At 39.2% G+C, this 19,240-nt stretch overlaps 1 protein-coding gene across 1 annotated transcript in view; it reads right to left on the reverse strand.

Annotated features, from left to right (window-relative positions):
- FRZB (frizzled related protein) overlaps nucleotides 1–15,446 on the reverse strand; it is a 33,738-nt gene extending 18,292 nt beyond the window's left edge. Inside the window, exons 1-2 of the mRNA XM_055289936.2 lie at nucleotides 14,340–15,446; nucleotides 6,835–6,882 (exon numbers count right to left, since the gene is read on the reverse strand). Of these exons, the coding sequence (XP_055145911.1) occupies nucleotides 6,835–6,882; nucleotides 14,340–14,817 (526 nt within the window). The 5' untranslated portion in view covers nucleotides 14,818–15,446. The remainder of the gene's footprint in view (nucleotides 1–6,834; nucleotides 6,883–14,339) is intronic.
- Between the last annotated feature and the right edge of the window lie 3,794 nt (nucleotides 15,447–19,240).

Consider the following 19,240-nt stretch of genomic DNA (forward strand, 5'->3'; position numbering starts at 1 on the left):
GGTCAAAAGTATCAGTTGTTGCAAAGTAATGGGGAAAAAAAATCCTATAGTTTTAAGCTACTGTATAATCACAAAAATACTATTTGTCTATCCTTTTTTTTCCAATAAGGTGTGGAAGTTGGCTCTACAGTCAGTAAACATTTGTACTGAAGAAAAAAACTGAATTCCTTCCCAAAATTGGTAGTAAGCCAAGAGGGAGCAAAGAAGTGTAAGAGAAAGAAAGAGAGGGAATGGGTCTATACTACCCAAGCTAAGCATAAATCATGTCAGCAAAAGAGGGAGTGGCTGGGCAGGCCTGGCAGCTGCAGTCACCAGGAATCTCCAGTTGCTCAGTGGCCACCGGGCAGCTACCCAGAGGAGCTTCTCTGGAGCACCTTTGGAAAAGGGCCAAGAAGAGGTTAGTGAAAACTCTGGGAGAGCATCTGACTTACACTGATGTTCCCTAATTTAAGATAAACCAGAAGGGAACTCTGATCGATACATTCTGATTTTATATTAGGAAACAGGCCCCAAGAAATAATTTGGTCACACTTATATATTTAGTGTCAGAATTTACCAACTCTATCTCCACTCTGGAGTAATTTGTGTTTTTCAAATGTAAAAGTTCATAAATTGGTCACCATCACAAAGCAGAAAATTGGAAGAATTACTTTTTTGAATTATTTTAATAAAAAAAAAACCTTTATATCGGACCACTTGAATATCTGCCTTAATTTTCTGTGTGCTGATTTGATAGATCAAGTGACTAGGTGAAATAAAACAAAAATTGTTTTCCTCCATGTTACACGCTATGGAAATAAAGAACATCTATTCCTTATTACAATAGTGGATTTGCAACAGTAAAACATACAGTTGGATGCTGTTCAGAGTCATTATCTCAAAAAAAGAAAAAGAAAAAATTGTTAAGCTTTGAGGCAAAGAATAAATTAAGTAGAGTGAAAGAATTTCTTTTCCAAATTCCAGACAGAAACAGCTTGACACTTTGGAAAGAGGTCCTTATGTGGGTTATAGTGTTTTCATGCCTTCCTCATTTCCTGTTTTATCATGATCAACCTCAGCTGTTATATTTCTCCAAAGCATAAATTTTTGAGTGTGAACAAATTATATTTTCTTTTCAGAACATGTGAATATGTTAGTGTTTTTTTCACAAACAGAATGAGCTTTGGTTTTGCCTATTTGTTTTCATCACTCTCATTATACCAGAGAACTGGAAAACATTTTTAAAAGAGGAACAGTAAACACTGACTCCGAGAACACCACATTCGTTCTAGGTAGTTTTACATGTTGAACTGTTTTTTGTATATTGTTGATAGTGTTGTTGAAGTGTTTTCTTTCTTGCGTACATTGAAGTGCCATGTTACTCTAACCATAACTTTGGAACAAATTGGTAACATATACATGTCCTTGGCCAGAAATTTTGACTCACCAATTGCAGTTTTATACAAATGAGCTTTTCAGTTCGGGTTGAGAAAACATAATAGAAGGAGTGACTCTTCAGATAGCAACATTACTGGACAGCAATGATTTCCAACTGATTTTATGATATTGAAAAATATTATCAATTACATAAAGTAACAAAACAATTCTAAAATAATTTTAATTTACCTAGGTTTTTAATGGGATAAATATTTGTTGGGACACCTTTGGTAGACATTCCCTCAGATCAAACATATCACCATGATAAGATTCAGTAGAAGTCAACAGAGAAAACTGTCCCAATGTAATGAAAGTTGATATTTCAAACTCATTTACAACTTAATAAATGTTTCATTTCCACAAATAAGACACCTTATAAGGCAAGACATACTCACCAAAATCAGTGCAAAATACTAGAGGAAAGTGAAGTGGAATATGTGGTACTCATCACAGCTATCATATTGCAGAAACAAATGCAGCATTAGTCATAGTAACAAAAACTGAAAACGATCCAAATATCCAGGAACATTAGAATGAATAAAGTGTACCACATTCAATGATAGAATACAATATAGCAATTAAAGTGAAAAACTACTGCTATACACAGCCTAAGGAAAAGCAAAGGAAGTCACATGCATACACAAAAATACATACTGTAGAATTCCATTTATATAAAGTTCAAGATCAGGCAAAATGAATCTATGGTACTAGAATTCCTGGGAGCAGTTACCTTTGAAAAGAAGGGTGGGGGTAGTGACTTGGAGGCTTCTGGAGTGCTGGTAATGTTACATATCTTGGTTGCAGAGAGTGGTTACTTTGTGAAAATGCACATTTATGATTTGTGCACTTTTCTGCATGCATGTTATACTTTAATGGTTTATTTTATGGTAAGATGGAATAAGTAGATTCCATCTTGTTTCTCCCACTGAAAGCATATCTGAAACCTGAACAGAGTGCATGAAGCAGCAACGTAAGAACTCTAAAAGGTAATACAAGCATAACAGGAAGACTGGAGGGAGAAAATAATGCCATAAAACTGATAGTGGGCTCATCATTTTTTCCCTCTGGTATCCACCAGTCTGGTGTCAACACAACCTGTATCCTAGAGGTAAACATTTTGCAGACAGAGTACACTCCAGGAGAAGCCCTCTAGTTCTAAGTCAAGAAGTGGAAAGGATCTCTAACATATCAGCCTCTTGCATTCCATTCCTCAAGGCATCCTGGGATTGTGGTAACAGCAACAGCTGCAACAAGGGAGACCCTCAGGAACCCAAACTTTGATGAAGGAGAGAAACTTACTCTCTGATTGGAAGACTTGTAGTTCCAAAAGACTGGGGCAAATCCCCATTACTTTCTCTCTCTCTCTCTCTCTCTCTGTCCTCCCACTGCTTGGCCCCATAGGAAGGAGCAGTCACAAGAAGCAAATCACAGAGTGGGATAAAGCTCCAGCGTTCTAGCCAAAGGACCAAAACGGGGGAATTCCAAGGAACTGAAAAGTGCTAGGGAAATCAGAGAGATAAAGGATCCTGGGAAAGGATTTTGTAAAGTTGTTTATGAACTACTGAACTCACCCCTGGTCATGTGTGACTCTGACATAAAACAGTGTATCACAGATTTCAAAAACTGCACTGTAGGATCAAGTATTGCTCTGACCTCATACTGGCCACTGAGTGGTGTACACGTGGGATAGATATGGAAGGTACTTCAAAGGCTTTGGAAATCGAACTGACATTGAAATCACAACCACAGAAGACTAGTCAGAATTTGTAGCCTAATCCTAACTAGGTTAACTGTTGCTAAAATTAAAAAAAGAAAATCAACATTTTCCATATAACTTTAAGTAAACAAGACCCAAAGCTTTATTGCAGGATATTCAAAATGTCCCGGATTCAACCCAAAATTACTCTACACATGAAGAATTAGGGAAAAAAATGTTAACTTGAGTGGGACAAGACAATTAGATGACACAGATGACTTTACGGTAGCAATCATTAAAATGCCTCACAAATTAAGGGTGAATATCCTTGAAATAAATGGAAAGATAGAAAGTCTTACCAAAGAAATACAAAATATAATGAAGAATCAAATGGAACTTTTAACTTTGAAAAATATACTAACAAATAAAAACTATCTGGGTGTGCTTCAGAGAGTAGGAGATTGAACAAGACCAACGAAAGAGTCAATGAACATGTAGCTGGGCCAACAGAAATTACCTAACCTAAACAAGAGAGAAAAAAGATTAGGAGAAAAAATTAACAGAGCCTCTGGGGCCTGTGGAACAATATCAGAAGATCTAACAATCATATCATCATGGAAGAGACTATTGTGTAAGAAGCAAGTATTTGAAGAAATAATTCCTAAGCACTTCTCAAATTTGGCTAATATTATAAATTTATAGATTCAAGAAGCTCAGTTAACCCTAAACAGGGTAAACTCAAAGGAATCAATGCCCAGATATGTAATAATTAAAATGCTAAAAACTAAAGACACAGAAAAAAAAAATCAAATGCAACCAAAGGAAACTGATGTATTACTTACAGGGAAACTATTACTTGCAAGACTGCCAATTTCCCATGAGAAACATTGAAGCCAGAAGGAAGTGGAATATTTTTTATATGCTAAATGTACTGCAAACCTAGAATTCTGTATGCAGTGAAAATATCCTTTAGGAATGAAGGTGAAATAAGGATATTTTCAGGTAAAGGAAAAAAGAAGTTTTTGCCAGCAGAACTGCTTTAAAACAAGTACCAAAAATACTTAAGAAAGTTCTTCAGACAGAAGTTCTGTCTGAAGAACACAAGAGAAAGAATACCAGAAGGAAGCGTGGAATGTTGGAAAAGAAGGAAGAATAATAGAAATTAAAACATCTGTATAAATACAGTAGGCTACTATTCTCCTCAAGTTGTTTAAAAGATATGTAATTGTTGAAAGAAAAAATATAAAATTATCTCATGAGGATATATATATATCTCATATACATGCGTGTGTGTGTGTGTGTGTGTGTGAGAGAGAGAGAGAGATTTAGTCTAAAAGAAAGAAGGGAATGTGAATAAAAAGGAGACGGCACAAACAGAAAATAAAACAGTAGATCTAAATATAAATATTAATAATTACATTAGCTGCAAATGGTCAAAACATACAATCAAAAGACAAGATCAACAGTATGGATTTTTTTTAAAAGACTCAATTATATGATGTCTACAAGAAATGTATTTAAAACATAATGGCTTAAGTATGTTAAAAGTAGGATAGAAAAAGATATGCCCTGCAAACACTAATCAAATGACAGCTGAAATAGTTATAGCAATATTAGAAAAAATAGAATTTAGAGCAGAGAAAATTACCAAGGATAAAAGGACACTACATAATGAAAACATCAATTCACCAATAAGACATAAAAAATATTAAACAAGTATGTACCAAACAGAGCTTCAAAATACATGAAGCAAAATTGACAGACAGAAAAAAGAAATAGAAAAATCCACAATATTTGAGACCTAATCACCCTTCTCTCAGTAATCAATAGATCTAGTAGGCAGAAAATCAGCAAGAATATAAAAGAACTAAATAACAGTATTAATCAACTAAATTGAATTGACATTTAAAGGACATTCCACCCAACAGCAAAATACTTATTTCTAAGTGTACATGGAACATTCACCAAGACAGATTATATCCTGGATCACAGAATAAACCTTAATAAATCTAAAAGAATTGAAATCACACAAAGTATATTCTTCAACAGTAGAATTAGAAAAATAGCAAAGATAATAGGAAAATCCTCAAAAAGCAGCAAATTAAACAGCATAATCCCAAATGATGCACAAGTCAAAGGAAATATCAAGGAAAAATATAAAGTATTTTGAACTGAAGAAAAATGAAACTATCAAAATTTGTGAGATGCAACTAAAGTCATTCTTAGATGGGTATTTATAGCATTACATTATGTCAGAAGAAAGGTCTCGGCCGGGCATGGTGGCTCACATGTGTAATCCCAGCACTCTGTAAGGCCGAGGTCGGTGGATCACCTGAGATCAGGAGTTAGAGACCAGCTGGCCAACATGGTGAAACCTTGTCTCTACTAATAATATAAAAATTAGCTGGGTGTGCTGGTGCATACCTGTAATCCTAGCTAGTTGGGAGGCTGAGGCAGAAGAATTGCTTGAACCCAGGAGGTGGAGGTTGCAGTGAGCTGAGATTGCATCACGGCACTCCAGCCTGGGCAACAGAGCAAGACTCCATCTCAAAAAAAAAAAAAAAAAAAGGTCTCGAAACACAATATAAGCTTCTACTCTAAGAAACAAAAGAAAAAGCAAAATAAACCTCTAAAGCAAGCAAGCAGAAGGAAAGAATCAATAAAATTGAAAACAGTAAAACAATAGAGAAAATGAATAAAACCAAAAGATGTTTTTTGTATCCAGAATATGTAAAGAACCCTCAGAACTCATTAAGAAAACAACCCAATTTAAAATGGGCAAAAGAATTGAACATTTTACCAAAAAGGATATATGTGGATAGCAAATAAACACATGAAAATGTATTCAGCGTCATTAGCCATCAGGGAAATGCAAATTAAAACCATGAGGAGCTATTATCACATACCTATTAAAATGGCTAACAATAAAATATATTGATAATACCAAGGGCTCAAAAGGATATGGAACAACTGGAACTCTTATACATTACTAGCACAAAATTGAACAGCCATCTTGGAAACAGTTTGGCACGTTTTTACAAAGTTAAACATATACTTACCATATAACCCAGCGATCCTATTCCTACATATTTAGCCTAGAGAAATGAAAACTTACATTCCCACAAAAACCTGTACTGGAATGTTTATAGTAGCTCTATTCGCAATTACTCCAAAGTGGAGACAACCCAAATTTCCTTGAAGGAGTGAATGGGTGAACAAATGGTCATACATCCAAGTAATAAAATATTCTGTAATAAAAAGGAATGCACCATTGATATATGCAACAATTGGATAAGTCTCAAAAGCATACTGTCAGCCTGTCTATATGGACAATCCAATCTCAAATAGATAAAACTACAGTGATAAAGAAAAGATGAGTGATTGCCATGGATGAAGATAGGGGAAACTTGTAATTATAAAGGGATACAGCTTGAAGGAGTTTTGGGAGGTGATGGAATTGTTCTGTATCCTGATGTGGTGGTGGTTACATAAATCTATACATAATATTAAAATTCATGTGTACCAAACTATATGTCAAAATAAAAGGCCAATTTTACTACATGCTAATTTTAAAAATAAAATTAATATAAATGAGAGAATTTTAAAAAGTTTATTTGTAAAATGTAGGGCATGAGCTTCCCCAAGAATGACTTGAGTATCTAAATTACATCAATGACTAATCTGACCACAAATGAAAACCAGGAAGATAATGATATACTCACCACTGCTTGTCCCTCTACAGTTTCCATTACTAGAATCCATAGGAAAATCTGAAAGAAGGTGACAGAAAAAAGAACCATAACATATTTATTTCAAGAATTCCTAAAGATAAAAATCTAACTCAGTCACAAGTTTGATTTGGGTAAGAATCCAGTTGTCTGAAGGAAGTAGATTTTTATTAATGTCATGAGGTCGGCATTCTTATCATTCGTGGGTTGAGTATGGATGAGACCTATTTTTTCATGTGGTTATAAGGAAATACTCTTCTGAATACTCAACTGGGCATAAAATTTTAGAATTTAATAATTTATTTGAATTTCACAAAATTTGTAAATATAAGCATCCTATCATAATGAAGCCTACGCAAGTATCAGGCACTCATCCAACACTTACGACTTGATGACAAAAAAAAACAACAAATGCATCTTCAATAAATAGACATATCACACTGAACTAGTATATATTTAAATCCTTAGTTCCTAAATGAACACTCAGAAATCATTCTCATGTCCTTTAACTGCAGGCTAAATAGTTCTTCAACAGAAAAGAAACCTACTATTCAGGGACTATTCAAGCCAGTGCAATTAATAGATGTGACAATAATTAGAAATTGCTATTGATTGTTTTTAGGATGCCATAATCCCAGAAAATAGTAATGATAAAGGTTTTCTGTGTTCTAATTAAGAAAGCAGCCTCTAATGAATAACACTTAGTGCAGCAGCAGAACACCATGCTGAGAGATGCTGTACCTAGCAATATATCCTTATCGACACTCCAATTTAGAACTTTTATATAAGAGTTTTACATTTGTAGTAACACTTTATGCTAAACTTTAATGCCTCTATTTATTCTAAGAGAAAATAGTATTCATCCTTTGTCCTTTTTGTTTATAGGTCCTATCAGGAATAAATTAAACGAGGGGTTAATACTATTTTAGGACAGTAACACCCACAATTACAATTAATGAATTACTTTCCCAGGTTTAGTAATCATCAGCAAGTATTTAAAAAGCAATATTCAGGAAAAGATAGCAGTCAGTAAACAAACAGATAAGCAGGTAACAAACACTAATTCTAAAACATTTGGCTCAACTTGGGCATAAACTATTAATTACTAATACTTTCATTATATTCAAACATTTATTCATGATAAATGTACCCAAGTATTACAGTAATGTGCCAGTGGTTTTTCTATTTCTGAATAATCATGTGATAAACTACATACAAAAATAATGTCTTCATAAAGGAAGAAATTATGTTGGCCCACATTTGAAATGTTTATTGTTCAAAGGTAGAAATAAGAGTGAAAAATAAAATTTTGCTTGGTAAAAGGGAATCACTTCAAAATAGCTAAGCCAAGGAGACTGTTTTACTTCTTTCATTCTTACTCAAAGGAAAATGTTTCTACACTTTTACAAATGCTTAGAAGTCAATTGTTAGAACTGTAAGACAGAAAACAAAAATTTTCTAATAATTGATCAAAAAATTATTGTCAGAAAGTTAAACTTAGGAATTCTAACAACAAATTACCCTAAATGAAAATAGATATTATTAGTAAGTTTTATGCCCCAGGATTTCTAGTGGAGGTCACAGAGATTTCCAGAGGAGCCCTAAGGAGTTAGGAAATGTAGGGAGAGTTTTCCAGATAGAGAGTAGCATTGCAAAGGTACTGGGGTGAGATGCCTGCAAACGTGGCCGAAACGAGAGCAGTGTAAGCAGAGAGAAACAAGCTAGAGAAGTCAGAAGGGTGAGATCACGCAGGCCAGAGGCAGATACCCAAGGATTTTAAGCAAAAGATTTGCATTTCAGAAAAAATATCTATTGGAATATGGAGGGGAAATACTGGAGATAAGAGAGACCATTGTCATCCTATGACCGTAACCCAGTGAGAAATGGTGAGGTCCAAACTAAGAAAGTAGCATTAGAGCGGGAGGGAAGGGAATTTGAGTCAGAGTAGACTCAACAGCATGTGATACCTATTGAGTGAGGGGAATGAGGGAAAAAGGTAGAATCAAGACTGCTTCCCACAGCCAGGTGTGGTGGCTCACACCTGTAATCTCAGCACTGCGAGGCCAAGGCAGGCAGATCATCTGAGGTCAGGAGTTCGAGACCAGCCTGGCCAACATGGCGAAAACCCGTCTCTAACAGAAATACAAAAATTAGCTGGGCGTGGTGGCATGCATCTGTAGTCCCAGCTACTCAGGAGGCTGAGGCAAGAGAATTGCTTGAACCTGGGAGGCAGAGGTTGTAGTGAGCAGAGATCGTGCCACTGCACTCCAGCCTGGGTCACAGAGCAAGACTGTCTCAAAAAAAAAAAAAAAAAAAAAAAAAGACTGCCTCCCAGGCCTGGAATACTAAGGTATGGTGGTACCTTTCAACAATATAGAAAATACCAGAAAGAAACAAGTGTATGACGATGGGGAAATGATGAGTTCACGCTGGAGCATGCCGAGACCAAGAGACTAGGGACATGAGAATCTGGAATGCATAATCTCTACTATCTCAAAATTGCAGTGAAGTCAGAATCTCTTATCTCTTTGAATCCATTGTCTAGAAACCACCTTTTATTCTCTTAAGCCATAGATAAGTGTGCTTCAAAATACAATGAGAAAACCTTTGCTCCTTTAACTGCAATCTGCTAGGCAAAGAATAACAGATTCTCTAGAAAGTTAGGAATTACATTTCTTAAGGGAGGAAGTGTAGTGTAGAACAGGCTCTGCTTTGAATTCTCTTTCTCTTGCTAGCTCTGCTAACTTGGACAGTCACTTAGCTTCTCTATATGCCTTGGCTTCCTTTTCTCCAAAATGGGAATAATAATGAATGTGCAAAATGCACTCAGGACAGCACCTAGAACATCAGTGTTGGTTGCTTTTATTGTGTTGCTGATGGTTCCTGTCCTGAGGATGACACGTCCTCTCCCCAATGACACTGTTGTTAAACATTTATATTGTGCTTTACCGTTTATCAGTAACTTCATATTACTATTTCTTTTGTTCTTCACAATCCCTAATGAATGTCAATGTAAAGTGACTAGTTCACTGTACAAAATTAATGGCAAATCTAGAATTCCAACTAAGGGCCTGTAACTCTAAAACTGTGGTTTTCTCTAAATTGAGGAGATGTAGCCAATTCTTAATTATTCAAAACTATGTCTATCTGTTGGCTCTTGGTCTCCTCATTCTAGACACCAAGTAGAACTAGAAGAGCTAAATATAACCTAGTCAGTTTTGCAATTTGTAGCAACAACTATTTTAAGGTTTAGTGGGAATGAGATAAAAAGTAAATTATTAAAATAAGATTTGGAGACTACCTAAGATTACATTACTCCTGATAATGGGGGTTGCTCTAAATAAAGTTAAATACTACTAACATAACACTGAGATACTCTTCCCTAACCCATCCAGAGTGCCTTTCAGTATTTTACACAATGAAGGATCCTCAGAAGCATGTTCTCCCTTTAATTCTAATCTAAAATTTCCATTTCTCCTTTCCATTTTCCTCCTCATATCACACTAAATAATTCTTCCTTCTTGGTACTTGGCCCCTCAAATATTTGTAGACCAGGGCTAAAGAAAAGACTGCCTGTTTCTCTGAGAGTGGAGAAATGATTAAATGGCAGCTCCTGCATATGAAAGTTGGCACGGCTCTGCCAGGAGAGAGAAGGCCTGCAGAAACGTGTTGAGCAAGAGCTGGGGAGAAAAGTTAACACTGCCACAGAAGCCAGCACCGACTGAGGAATGATTATAAAGCCCTTGGCACGGCAAACTGTAGGTGTTGTGGAAATAGCTGTGAAATATCATATCATAAATTTTCTTAACTGCTTGATTCCTGGGTTTCTGAGATAAATTATTTGTAATTAACTCCTCCACCAGACTCATTCTTTTTTCTGTCACTCCCAAAGGGATCTGCTCTTGAGCGTGAGGTCTAGGTCAATTTGTGTAAAATGAAATACTAACTTTATATGTTTAGAAGAAATAAGATTTGTTTTTCCAGTTAGGTCCCAGTTGTAAAGCTTTTTTGTTTTGTTTTTCCCCAGAGATGAACTAATAAAAGTTCTAGGCTGCATCTGTATTTACCAACATAACCATTTCAAAAACAAAATAGAAAATGTTAGTCAATTCGTTATAACAGTGATAATAGTAAAACAGCAGCAGCACTTTTTTCAGTGCTTACTGGGTCCTAAACCAATGCTTTATGTGATGTTTAATTTCTTTTCTTTTTTTTTGAAACAGAATCTCACTCTGTCGCTCAGTCTGGAGTGTAGTGGCGCCATCTCAGGTCACTGCAACCTCCGCCTCCAGAGTTCAAGTGAGTCTCTTGCCTCAGTTTCCTGGAGTAGCTGGGACTACAGGCATGCACCACCATCCCAGGCTAATTTTTGTATTTTTAGTAGAGATAGGTTTTCACCATGTTGGCCAGGCTGGTCTCCAACTTCTGACCTCAACTGATCCACCCGCCTCGGCCTCCCAAAGTGCTGAGATTACAGGAGTGAGCCACTGCACCAGCTTTAATTTCATCTATATCATGCCCTTGGGATGTAGATAGTTTTGTCCTGATTTTACAGATAAGAAAACTTTGAATTACAGAGGTCATATAATTTTCCTATAACAATAGTTGATGTGGGGGCAGAATCATTCAACACCTGGTGTGCCCCACTCCAAGCCGATCCTCTTTACTCACCACACAATATTAAAGATTTGCCTGAATGTCATCACTAACTTGCTGAATGACTAAATTGAGCTGAGTTTTCAAATAATCAGTTGTACATGTAGTCACACTATAGCAAATATAAAATGTGTAAGATGAATAATAATGGCCAGGATGGAACCCATTCTTTTCAAAAATGTTTACCCTTAGTATTCTGAAAGCAAAAAGAAGTTTCAAGCATTTCTCCACTTCAATAAGACTGCCTTGTAAAAGGTCCTAAGCTTGTTTGTGGAGTCATGATATACTATGAGAGAACAGAACCCCATGAATGGGTAGGATTTGAAAATCCTCTTGGCATCAAAAGAATGTGAAAGATTGTCCTATTTTATTCAGGGAGACCTCATTTTTATATCTAGTTGGACAGATACTAGTCAAAAGACACAGGGATTCTGTTTATACCCAATTGAACAAGAAAAAATCCTTGCTTTGTGAACTATCACCTCCCACTGAACCAAAGAGTATATTGGATATTGCATGGTAAATCACACTGGCCACATGTGGTTGTTCCTAAGTAATTCCAGGTGTCTGACAGTTTGACCCAGCACAGGGAATGTAATTTTCAACAAGCTGGCCCTGGAAGCCAGGAGACCCTTCAGGCTACAATCTACCCACTTCATTCCCAATTTCCACTTCCCCCCACCTTTCAGCTCCCCTTACCATCACAGCCTCTGGTTCACACTGAAGCTTATGGAAGGGAGCAGGGACGCCATCACTAACTATGATTCCAACTACTACCTATTTTTCTAGCAAGGATGCTGTCAGTAAAGCAAATATTCTGGCATTTTAAAGAAGCTTAGAAATCAGGTCCCATGAACTGACAAATTGTTTCCATGCATGTCCTATTTGAGTGCTTCAGTGAGGCAACTGTGTCCATGTTTGTTCCACAGTGATTGGTAACTCAGGGACACTTAATGAAACTGCTTCCCATCCATATTGACTATGGCTTTTTGAGAGCCATTAACCTTGCCAAACCTCACTCACTCTAGGTCCACCTCTAAGGGAGGTTTAAGAGCAAGTTTTGTGCTTTACGGGGTGGAATGCATTTCAGCCTGAACCACTGCCACCTCATTCCTAGCCCTTGGTCTGAGAGGAGCACCTGCATTTAACTGATTCTAAGTGCCTGGCAAGCCAGAGTGGCAACAGCACTGAGCACTTCCAGACTCTGCAGTCTGTGACTTTGGTGAGCACGAAGCCTCAAGCATGCTGTTTTAGCAAAGATTAATAAGGAATACATTTCTGTGATGATTTTACACAATTAGCTTTTGGTTCTTGATTAAAATCAAGAAAACAATAGGTATATTCAAAAAGTGATAAACTAAGTGAGGTCACCATTAAAAAGTTCTTGAAATTTTTCTGTTTATTTTTTTTCCTTCAGCTATTTTTACAATTACTTCTCCTTTTCTCGCTTTGTTAAATGAGTCAACGTGCACAGAAAGTAATTTTTCCAAATCAATTTCCTGATAACTAAGAATTACTACCTGGAAATGGATTGGGGACATGTGCCTAGACTGTGCAAGTTGAAAGAGGAAGGAAAGTTGATGCCCAAGAAATAAACAGATGGAGGCAACCAAGTCAACACATCTAAGAACAGAATTGTTGGGGGGTGGGGGTGTGGTATGAAAGAGGACCACTCATGAAAAAAATTGCCTTCTTTATAAAATATATGAAGGGTAAAATTTGAGGTTTGGGTTAGTTGGTAGAAGTAATACTAAGTTAGAATTAAATGGACCATAATGAAGTAGGTTTAGTTGGGGTCTTAAAGTTACAAATGTCATACTAAACACTAGTGAGAAAACAACTTGTGATTGACTCCATTAAATTTAGAGCTGCAATAAAGTTTTATGGTAGGGAAAGATTGAAATGACTGTGGCTGGTGCACACACGGAAAAGGAGCATGAAATAAGGTATTAAAGACAATTTCTTTTTTGCAAAATATGAGAGTGGAATAAGGGGTGAGATTTAAAATAACATTACGTGAGTGTATGATAACATGCCTTAAATATAACTCCTTTCATCTGTATGCCACTTATAAAATGACTTGAAGGCATGTGGGCATGTGAAAAGAGCTCAGTAATTTCAGTCTGCCAGCTCTATGGCAAGCCACAGAAGCTAATTAACAGTGCATAGCAATGTTTCACAGTTGTTTCATTCCTGAGTGGAAGAACAATTTATCTCATTGAAAGGAGGGGGAAATTTAAGGTGAAGGTAATTGCTCAAATTGGATCTTGAGCAAACACATACCCCTAACATCTGTCGGTTAGAGTAAGGTTATTGAAATTATCCTGGCATTTTTAATTAGAAGAAAATGGGGCTTCAGTTTTCTGTTTCCTCCATACAATCTTAACAAGCATCTAAGACACTAAAGATACAGAAACCTGGTGACTGAGATTGCCTGAGAATCAGCAAAGAAAACCCAATGATTATAAACAAACTTTAAAAGAAAAAGAGCATCACTTTACAAAATGTGGCTACTTCCACATGTAAAGAGTTGAAGTGAAGGATTCCTGTGGAGTAGAAGTGTGATGGGTTTGGAATGCATGAATTGTTTTAGAAAGATCGCCTATTGGAACAGAGTGCCAGAGTGCATCAGTTTGGAAGGTGATAAGGTGAGGGTTTTTTTGTTTTTGTTTTTGAAAAAAGAAGAAGAAAGAAGAAGGGTCTTTGACAGAGGAGCAGTTATGGGAGAGATTAAGATAAGTAATCCGAAGGGAAAAAAATTAGAGAGTAAAGGCTAGTAACAAGGACTCCAAGAAGTGAGGAGGCTGTAGGGTAAGGGAAGAGTGGGCCGTGTCAAAACTCACCAGCTCCGTCCGCAGTAACGATGGCCTCGGGGGAGATGCACACGCCCCGGTCGTACACTGGCAGCTCCTCGCAGGCCAGGCTTTCCGGCCACGAGTGGCGGTACTTGATGAGTATGGGCTCGCAGCCCTGCCGGGCCCGCTCGCACACAGACTTGCAGGGCTTGATGGGCTCGTGCTGGAAGTCAATGGTGCAGATGGGCGCGTACATGGCACAGAGGAAGAAAAGCAGATCGGGGCTGCAGTGGGTGCCCAGCAGACCTTCGAACTGCTCGATGGCCAGGATGGCGTTGGCCTGAGTGCTGTGGTGCAGGTGGTTGGGCATCTTGGTCATGTTCCAGGGCAGGGACTTGCACAGGGGGATGCGGACGGGCTCACAGGCTGCAGCCCGAGCCCCGGGCACCCGGAGCAGGCAGAGAGCAGCCAGGGCAAGCAGCCCGGCCCGCAGCAGCAGCATCCCTCCCGGGCTGCCGCAGACCATGATCCCGGCAGGATGGGGCAGGGTGCAGCCGCGCAGTGGACGCCGAGAGGCCCGCTCCGCCGTCTCCGCCTCCCCCAGTGCAAGTGGACACAAGGATCTGGGAGCTTCTCCTCCCCCGGCAATCACCGCTTCCTTGGATCAAATTCCCCCAATGGGGTCCCACGAGCTTTACCGAGCTCCAGCCACCGCCCCTGCCGCCCAGGCTGCTCTTTCCCAACGTCTAAGCCTTCGGAGGCAGCAACATCTATTTATTCCTCTCCCTCTGGCAGAAGTATCAGACTTCGCAGATCAGTCAGATAAGAGGGACACGAGAGGAGGCGAGGCAGACATAAAAACAAAAGTAGAATTCAGCTGAGATAGTTGGAGCTCTGGGGAGTCACGTCCCCCAGATCACGCACACAAAAAGATGCTAAAGAAAGCATTAAATTCCCCAAAGTGAGGAGGACAGAGGGGTTGGGGGAAGGAGGAAGGAAAAGCTCCTAATGGGAGAGAAGGGTGCAGTAAGAGTTTGCAAGTCCTGTGGGCTAATAGCTGCGGAAGCCGCTGCGGCTGCGACCCTGGCTGGCAGGAGGGACGCTCGGGAGGAGCCTCGCCGGGAGGTCTGTGCCTCGGCCCGGGCGGCTCTGCACTTTCCTACCTCCGGCCCGAGAGGGAGCTCCGCCCCTGGGGCAGTCTCTGCCCTCCAGTGCCGGCTGCTCTTCCCGAGAATGGAGTGGGCGCCCGGGGAAGAGAAGGCCTGGGGGTCGCAGGCGGTGGGGAGCGAGGCCATGAGAGTGCGAGACCCCAAGACAGCGCCGAGTCGACCCGCGCCCTCACACTAGGGAACCCGTCTTTGGCCCCAGAGACGAGCCCCTAGCCCCTTACTGAAGAGCCCACCCCAATTCCCTACGGAAAAGTCCCCCTAGTTTCCCACTTGGGAACCCACCGGAGACCTCCTTCCTGGAGGTATTTCCCTTAAGCAAACTACAGCTTTTCCTCTGCAATTACTGGCTCTGCAGAAAGTCAGACCTGGTGGGGGGAATGGCTTAAGCAATGTTACTTTGTCCAAGTAGCGGAAAACACAGACCCCTGCGAGCAGCGGTGGAGCCATATCAACCCAGAGCTAGTGACTACAGAGGTCTCCATGTTCAATAACTGCGGGGGAGGAGGTGGGGGGGAGGATTGCCTTTCAAAAAAAAAAAAAAGATAGAGAGAAAGAAAGAAACGCTGCGCATGATTACAAATAGGCCACCAGAAGCAACGAACAGGGTTTTTTTCCTTCTATTCCCCCCCCACCCCCCGCCGCCCAGTGGAATTAGAACTTTTGAGCTTTGCTCCTTAAGGGTTAACGTGGAAACTAACAGCTCTAATACACTTGGACTTTTTTTTTCTGATTTTGCTCACGAATAACATGGCAGATATTATTTGTTATTCTCAGCAACAATTTTGCCCGACACTTAAAAAAAGTGTAGGAAAACGACATGACGCAGGTAATAATGATGATTACAACAACAATCAAACCCTTTCCATCCAGATGAGTTCAATCTGGAGGAGAAAATGGAAAACAGATCCCCTCCTGGTCTGCTCCTTCCACTAATGAGCTCCCTCTTCCCCCCACCCCCGCCCCGCCCTACCCTTTCAGCTTATATTGTAAATGGAATGACCTGCAGAGGCCTTCACACTATGCCCTCTCAATGGGAAATCACTGAGCAAAAGGATTGCGGAATGTCAGAAAACACAGCCTTCATTGAGAGGAGAAGGAAACAAAACCTGAAACAAAACAGGAAGTCACCTTTGCTCTGCATCACTGAAATATTTCTCTGCTTTAATTTAGCCATCTCTCACCGTCCATAACAAGCAGAGAAATATGTCCCCACTTCAGAGCACATAGTGAGATGCTCATTTCCATTCCCTAGAGTGACTTGACAGCACTTATAAAATGTCAACGCTAACTTGAGTTATGGAATTTTATCTCTAAAATGACCATAAACAGCAGTTTGTGATTGCAGTAAATTTTTTTGGAAGGAAGTTTGTTCCACTTATGGTGGCGGGGGTGGGGAACACCAGATGGTAGACAGGGAGTCAGTTAGTATACCAACTTTGCCTGGTCTACAATTATCTAGTGTCATGTAAGAGAACAAATTCAAAAATTGTACAAATGAATTTAAAATGATTTATCAAGTAAAATTTAGTGGAAAAACAACTTTAAAAGACAGTCAACATTAGAACATTTTGGGGCTATTTTGTATAAGAAAAATATAGCTGAGATTTTCAATAAATTAGAAGAAAAAACATCAGAAGTAGATGTAGCAGATTGTTTGCTAAATACATTTTTCTATTCATCTTAAGTCTTACAGTGTAAGAAGAAATGTGCCAATAGTTTTAAAGGTTCTACAACTATTTGAAACAAAGTCTGTTTTCCTTCCCCTGCACAAAAGTCAGCTATCTTCTTTGTCTAATAGGTCCCCTTACAACTTTAATCCAAATTTGTTTTTATAAAAGCCCAAAATAAATGTCACTGTCTTGAGGAAGCCCTTTTGAGTACCTTGTCTAGTTGTGTTCATTTTTCTGGTTGGTTACCCTTGAACAGTGTTTGTTTTTACAAATTATTCTTTTATTTATTTATTTATTTATTTTGAGATGGAGTTTTGCTCTTGTTGCCCAGGCTGGAGTACAGTGGCACTATCTTGGCTCACTGCAACCTCCACCTCCCGGGTTCAAGAGATTCTCCTGCCTCAGCCTCCCTAGTAGACTCACAAGCTCCCCACTTGTGAGTCTCCAAAGTCTATTATACCACTCAAAGATATGCCTTCTTGTACCCATAGCTTTGTTCTCATTTGTAAGTGAGAACATACAGTATTTCGTTTTCCATTCCTGAGTTACATCACCTAGTATAATGGCCTCCAGCTCCATCCAAACTGCTGCAAAATACATTACTTCATTCTTTCTTATGGCTGGGTGGTATTCCATGGTGTATATATACCACATTTTCTTTATCCACTCATCATTTGATGGACATGGACACTTAGTTTAGTTCTCTATCTTTGGTTGATGGGCACTTAGTTTGGTTCTATATCTTTGCAATTATGAATTGTGTTGCAATAAACATATGCATGCAGTTGTCCTTTTGACAAATTGATGTCTTTTCACTTGGGTAGATACCCAGTAATGGGATTGCTGGATCAAACTGTAGATCCAGTTTAGTTCTTTGAGAAATCTTCATACTGTTTTTCATAAAGGTTAGGTACTAATTTACATTTACACCAGCAGTGTATAAGCATTCCCTTTCACCACATCCACACCAACATCTACTGTTTTTGTTTTGCTGAAACGGAATCTTGCTGTGTCACCCAGCCTGGAGTGCAGTGACGTGATCTCAGCTCACTGCAACCTCCACCTCCTGGGTTCAAGTGATTCTCCTGCCTCAGCCTCCCAAGTAGCTGAGACCACAGGCACGCACCACCATGCCCAGGTAATTTTTGTATTTTTAGTAGAGACAAGGCTCACTATGTTGGCCAGGCTGTTCTCGAACCCCTGACCTCACTCAGGTGATCCACCCACCTTGGCATCTCAAAGCGCCGGAATTACAGGTGTGAGCCACTGAGCTCAGCCAAGTTTTGCCACGTTTCCTAGGCTGGTCTCAAACTCCTGGGCTCAAATGATCTGCCCACTTACAGGTGTGAGCCCCTACCAAATTATTAATATACTAATACTCTGCTGGAAACAAAAAATCTATGGACACCAGATTCAAGGACTTCAAAGGGCTCCACACAATGCATATCCAGGTGAGGACACCTGGCTGTCTGAGAGCTGCAGCATAGCGCCCCCTAGCACCTAGCTGGGACTGACTACGGGTTAATTCTAGGCTCAACCACGGCTTAGGAAGTGCACCCAGATCCAGTGATGGCCAGTCAAGCTTCTTAGGATGAGTAATGATACCATGACCATTGACATTTGGTTTAACTTCCTGACAGGTAGGTGTTCCTGTGGCAATGTCAAGAAAAAGATCATGCTAGAGTATATTACTTTGAGATAGCCATATTACCAAAATTCAAATTTGGCCAATTTCCCCCTCTCTGCCCCAATTTTGCAATGTCTTATTTTGTCAGTAATTTAAATATTCACATTATTTTTTCATCTGTTTAAATAAACTGTAAACCTATCCTAGGTTTGTGTTAATAAGTCTGCCCACATCTTTCCTGTAAGAAAATGTGTTTGCAAAAAATAAGAAAATATTCTTACATTTTCACAAGAGGAGCTGATATGTAGAATAGTTAAAAACTGGTACAGTTGAACACCAGTGAGTCAGAATGGCTGTGGCCAGGCCCATTCTGTACTATCAGGGTATCAAGGAGCAAGGAATTAGTGTTTATTGAGTACGTGCGAGTACTTTATGTGAGGTACATAAACCACTTTTTAAGCACATAAACTGCTCAAGGTATTA

This window comes from Symphalangus syndactylus, chromosome 8 (assembly GCF_028878055.3).
Source record: "Symphalangus syndactylus isolate Jambi chromosome 8, NHGRI_mSymSyn1-v2.1_pri, whole genome shotgun sequence".
Lineage (NCBI taxonomy): Eukaryota > Metazoa > Chordata > Mammalia > Primates > Hylobatidae > Symphalangus > Symphalangus syndactylus.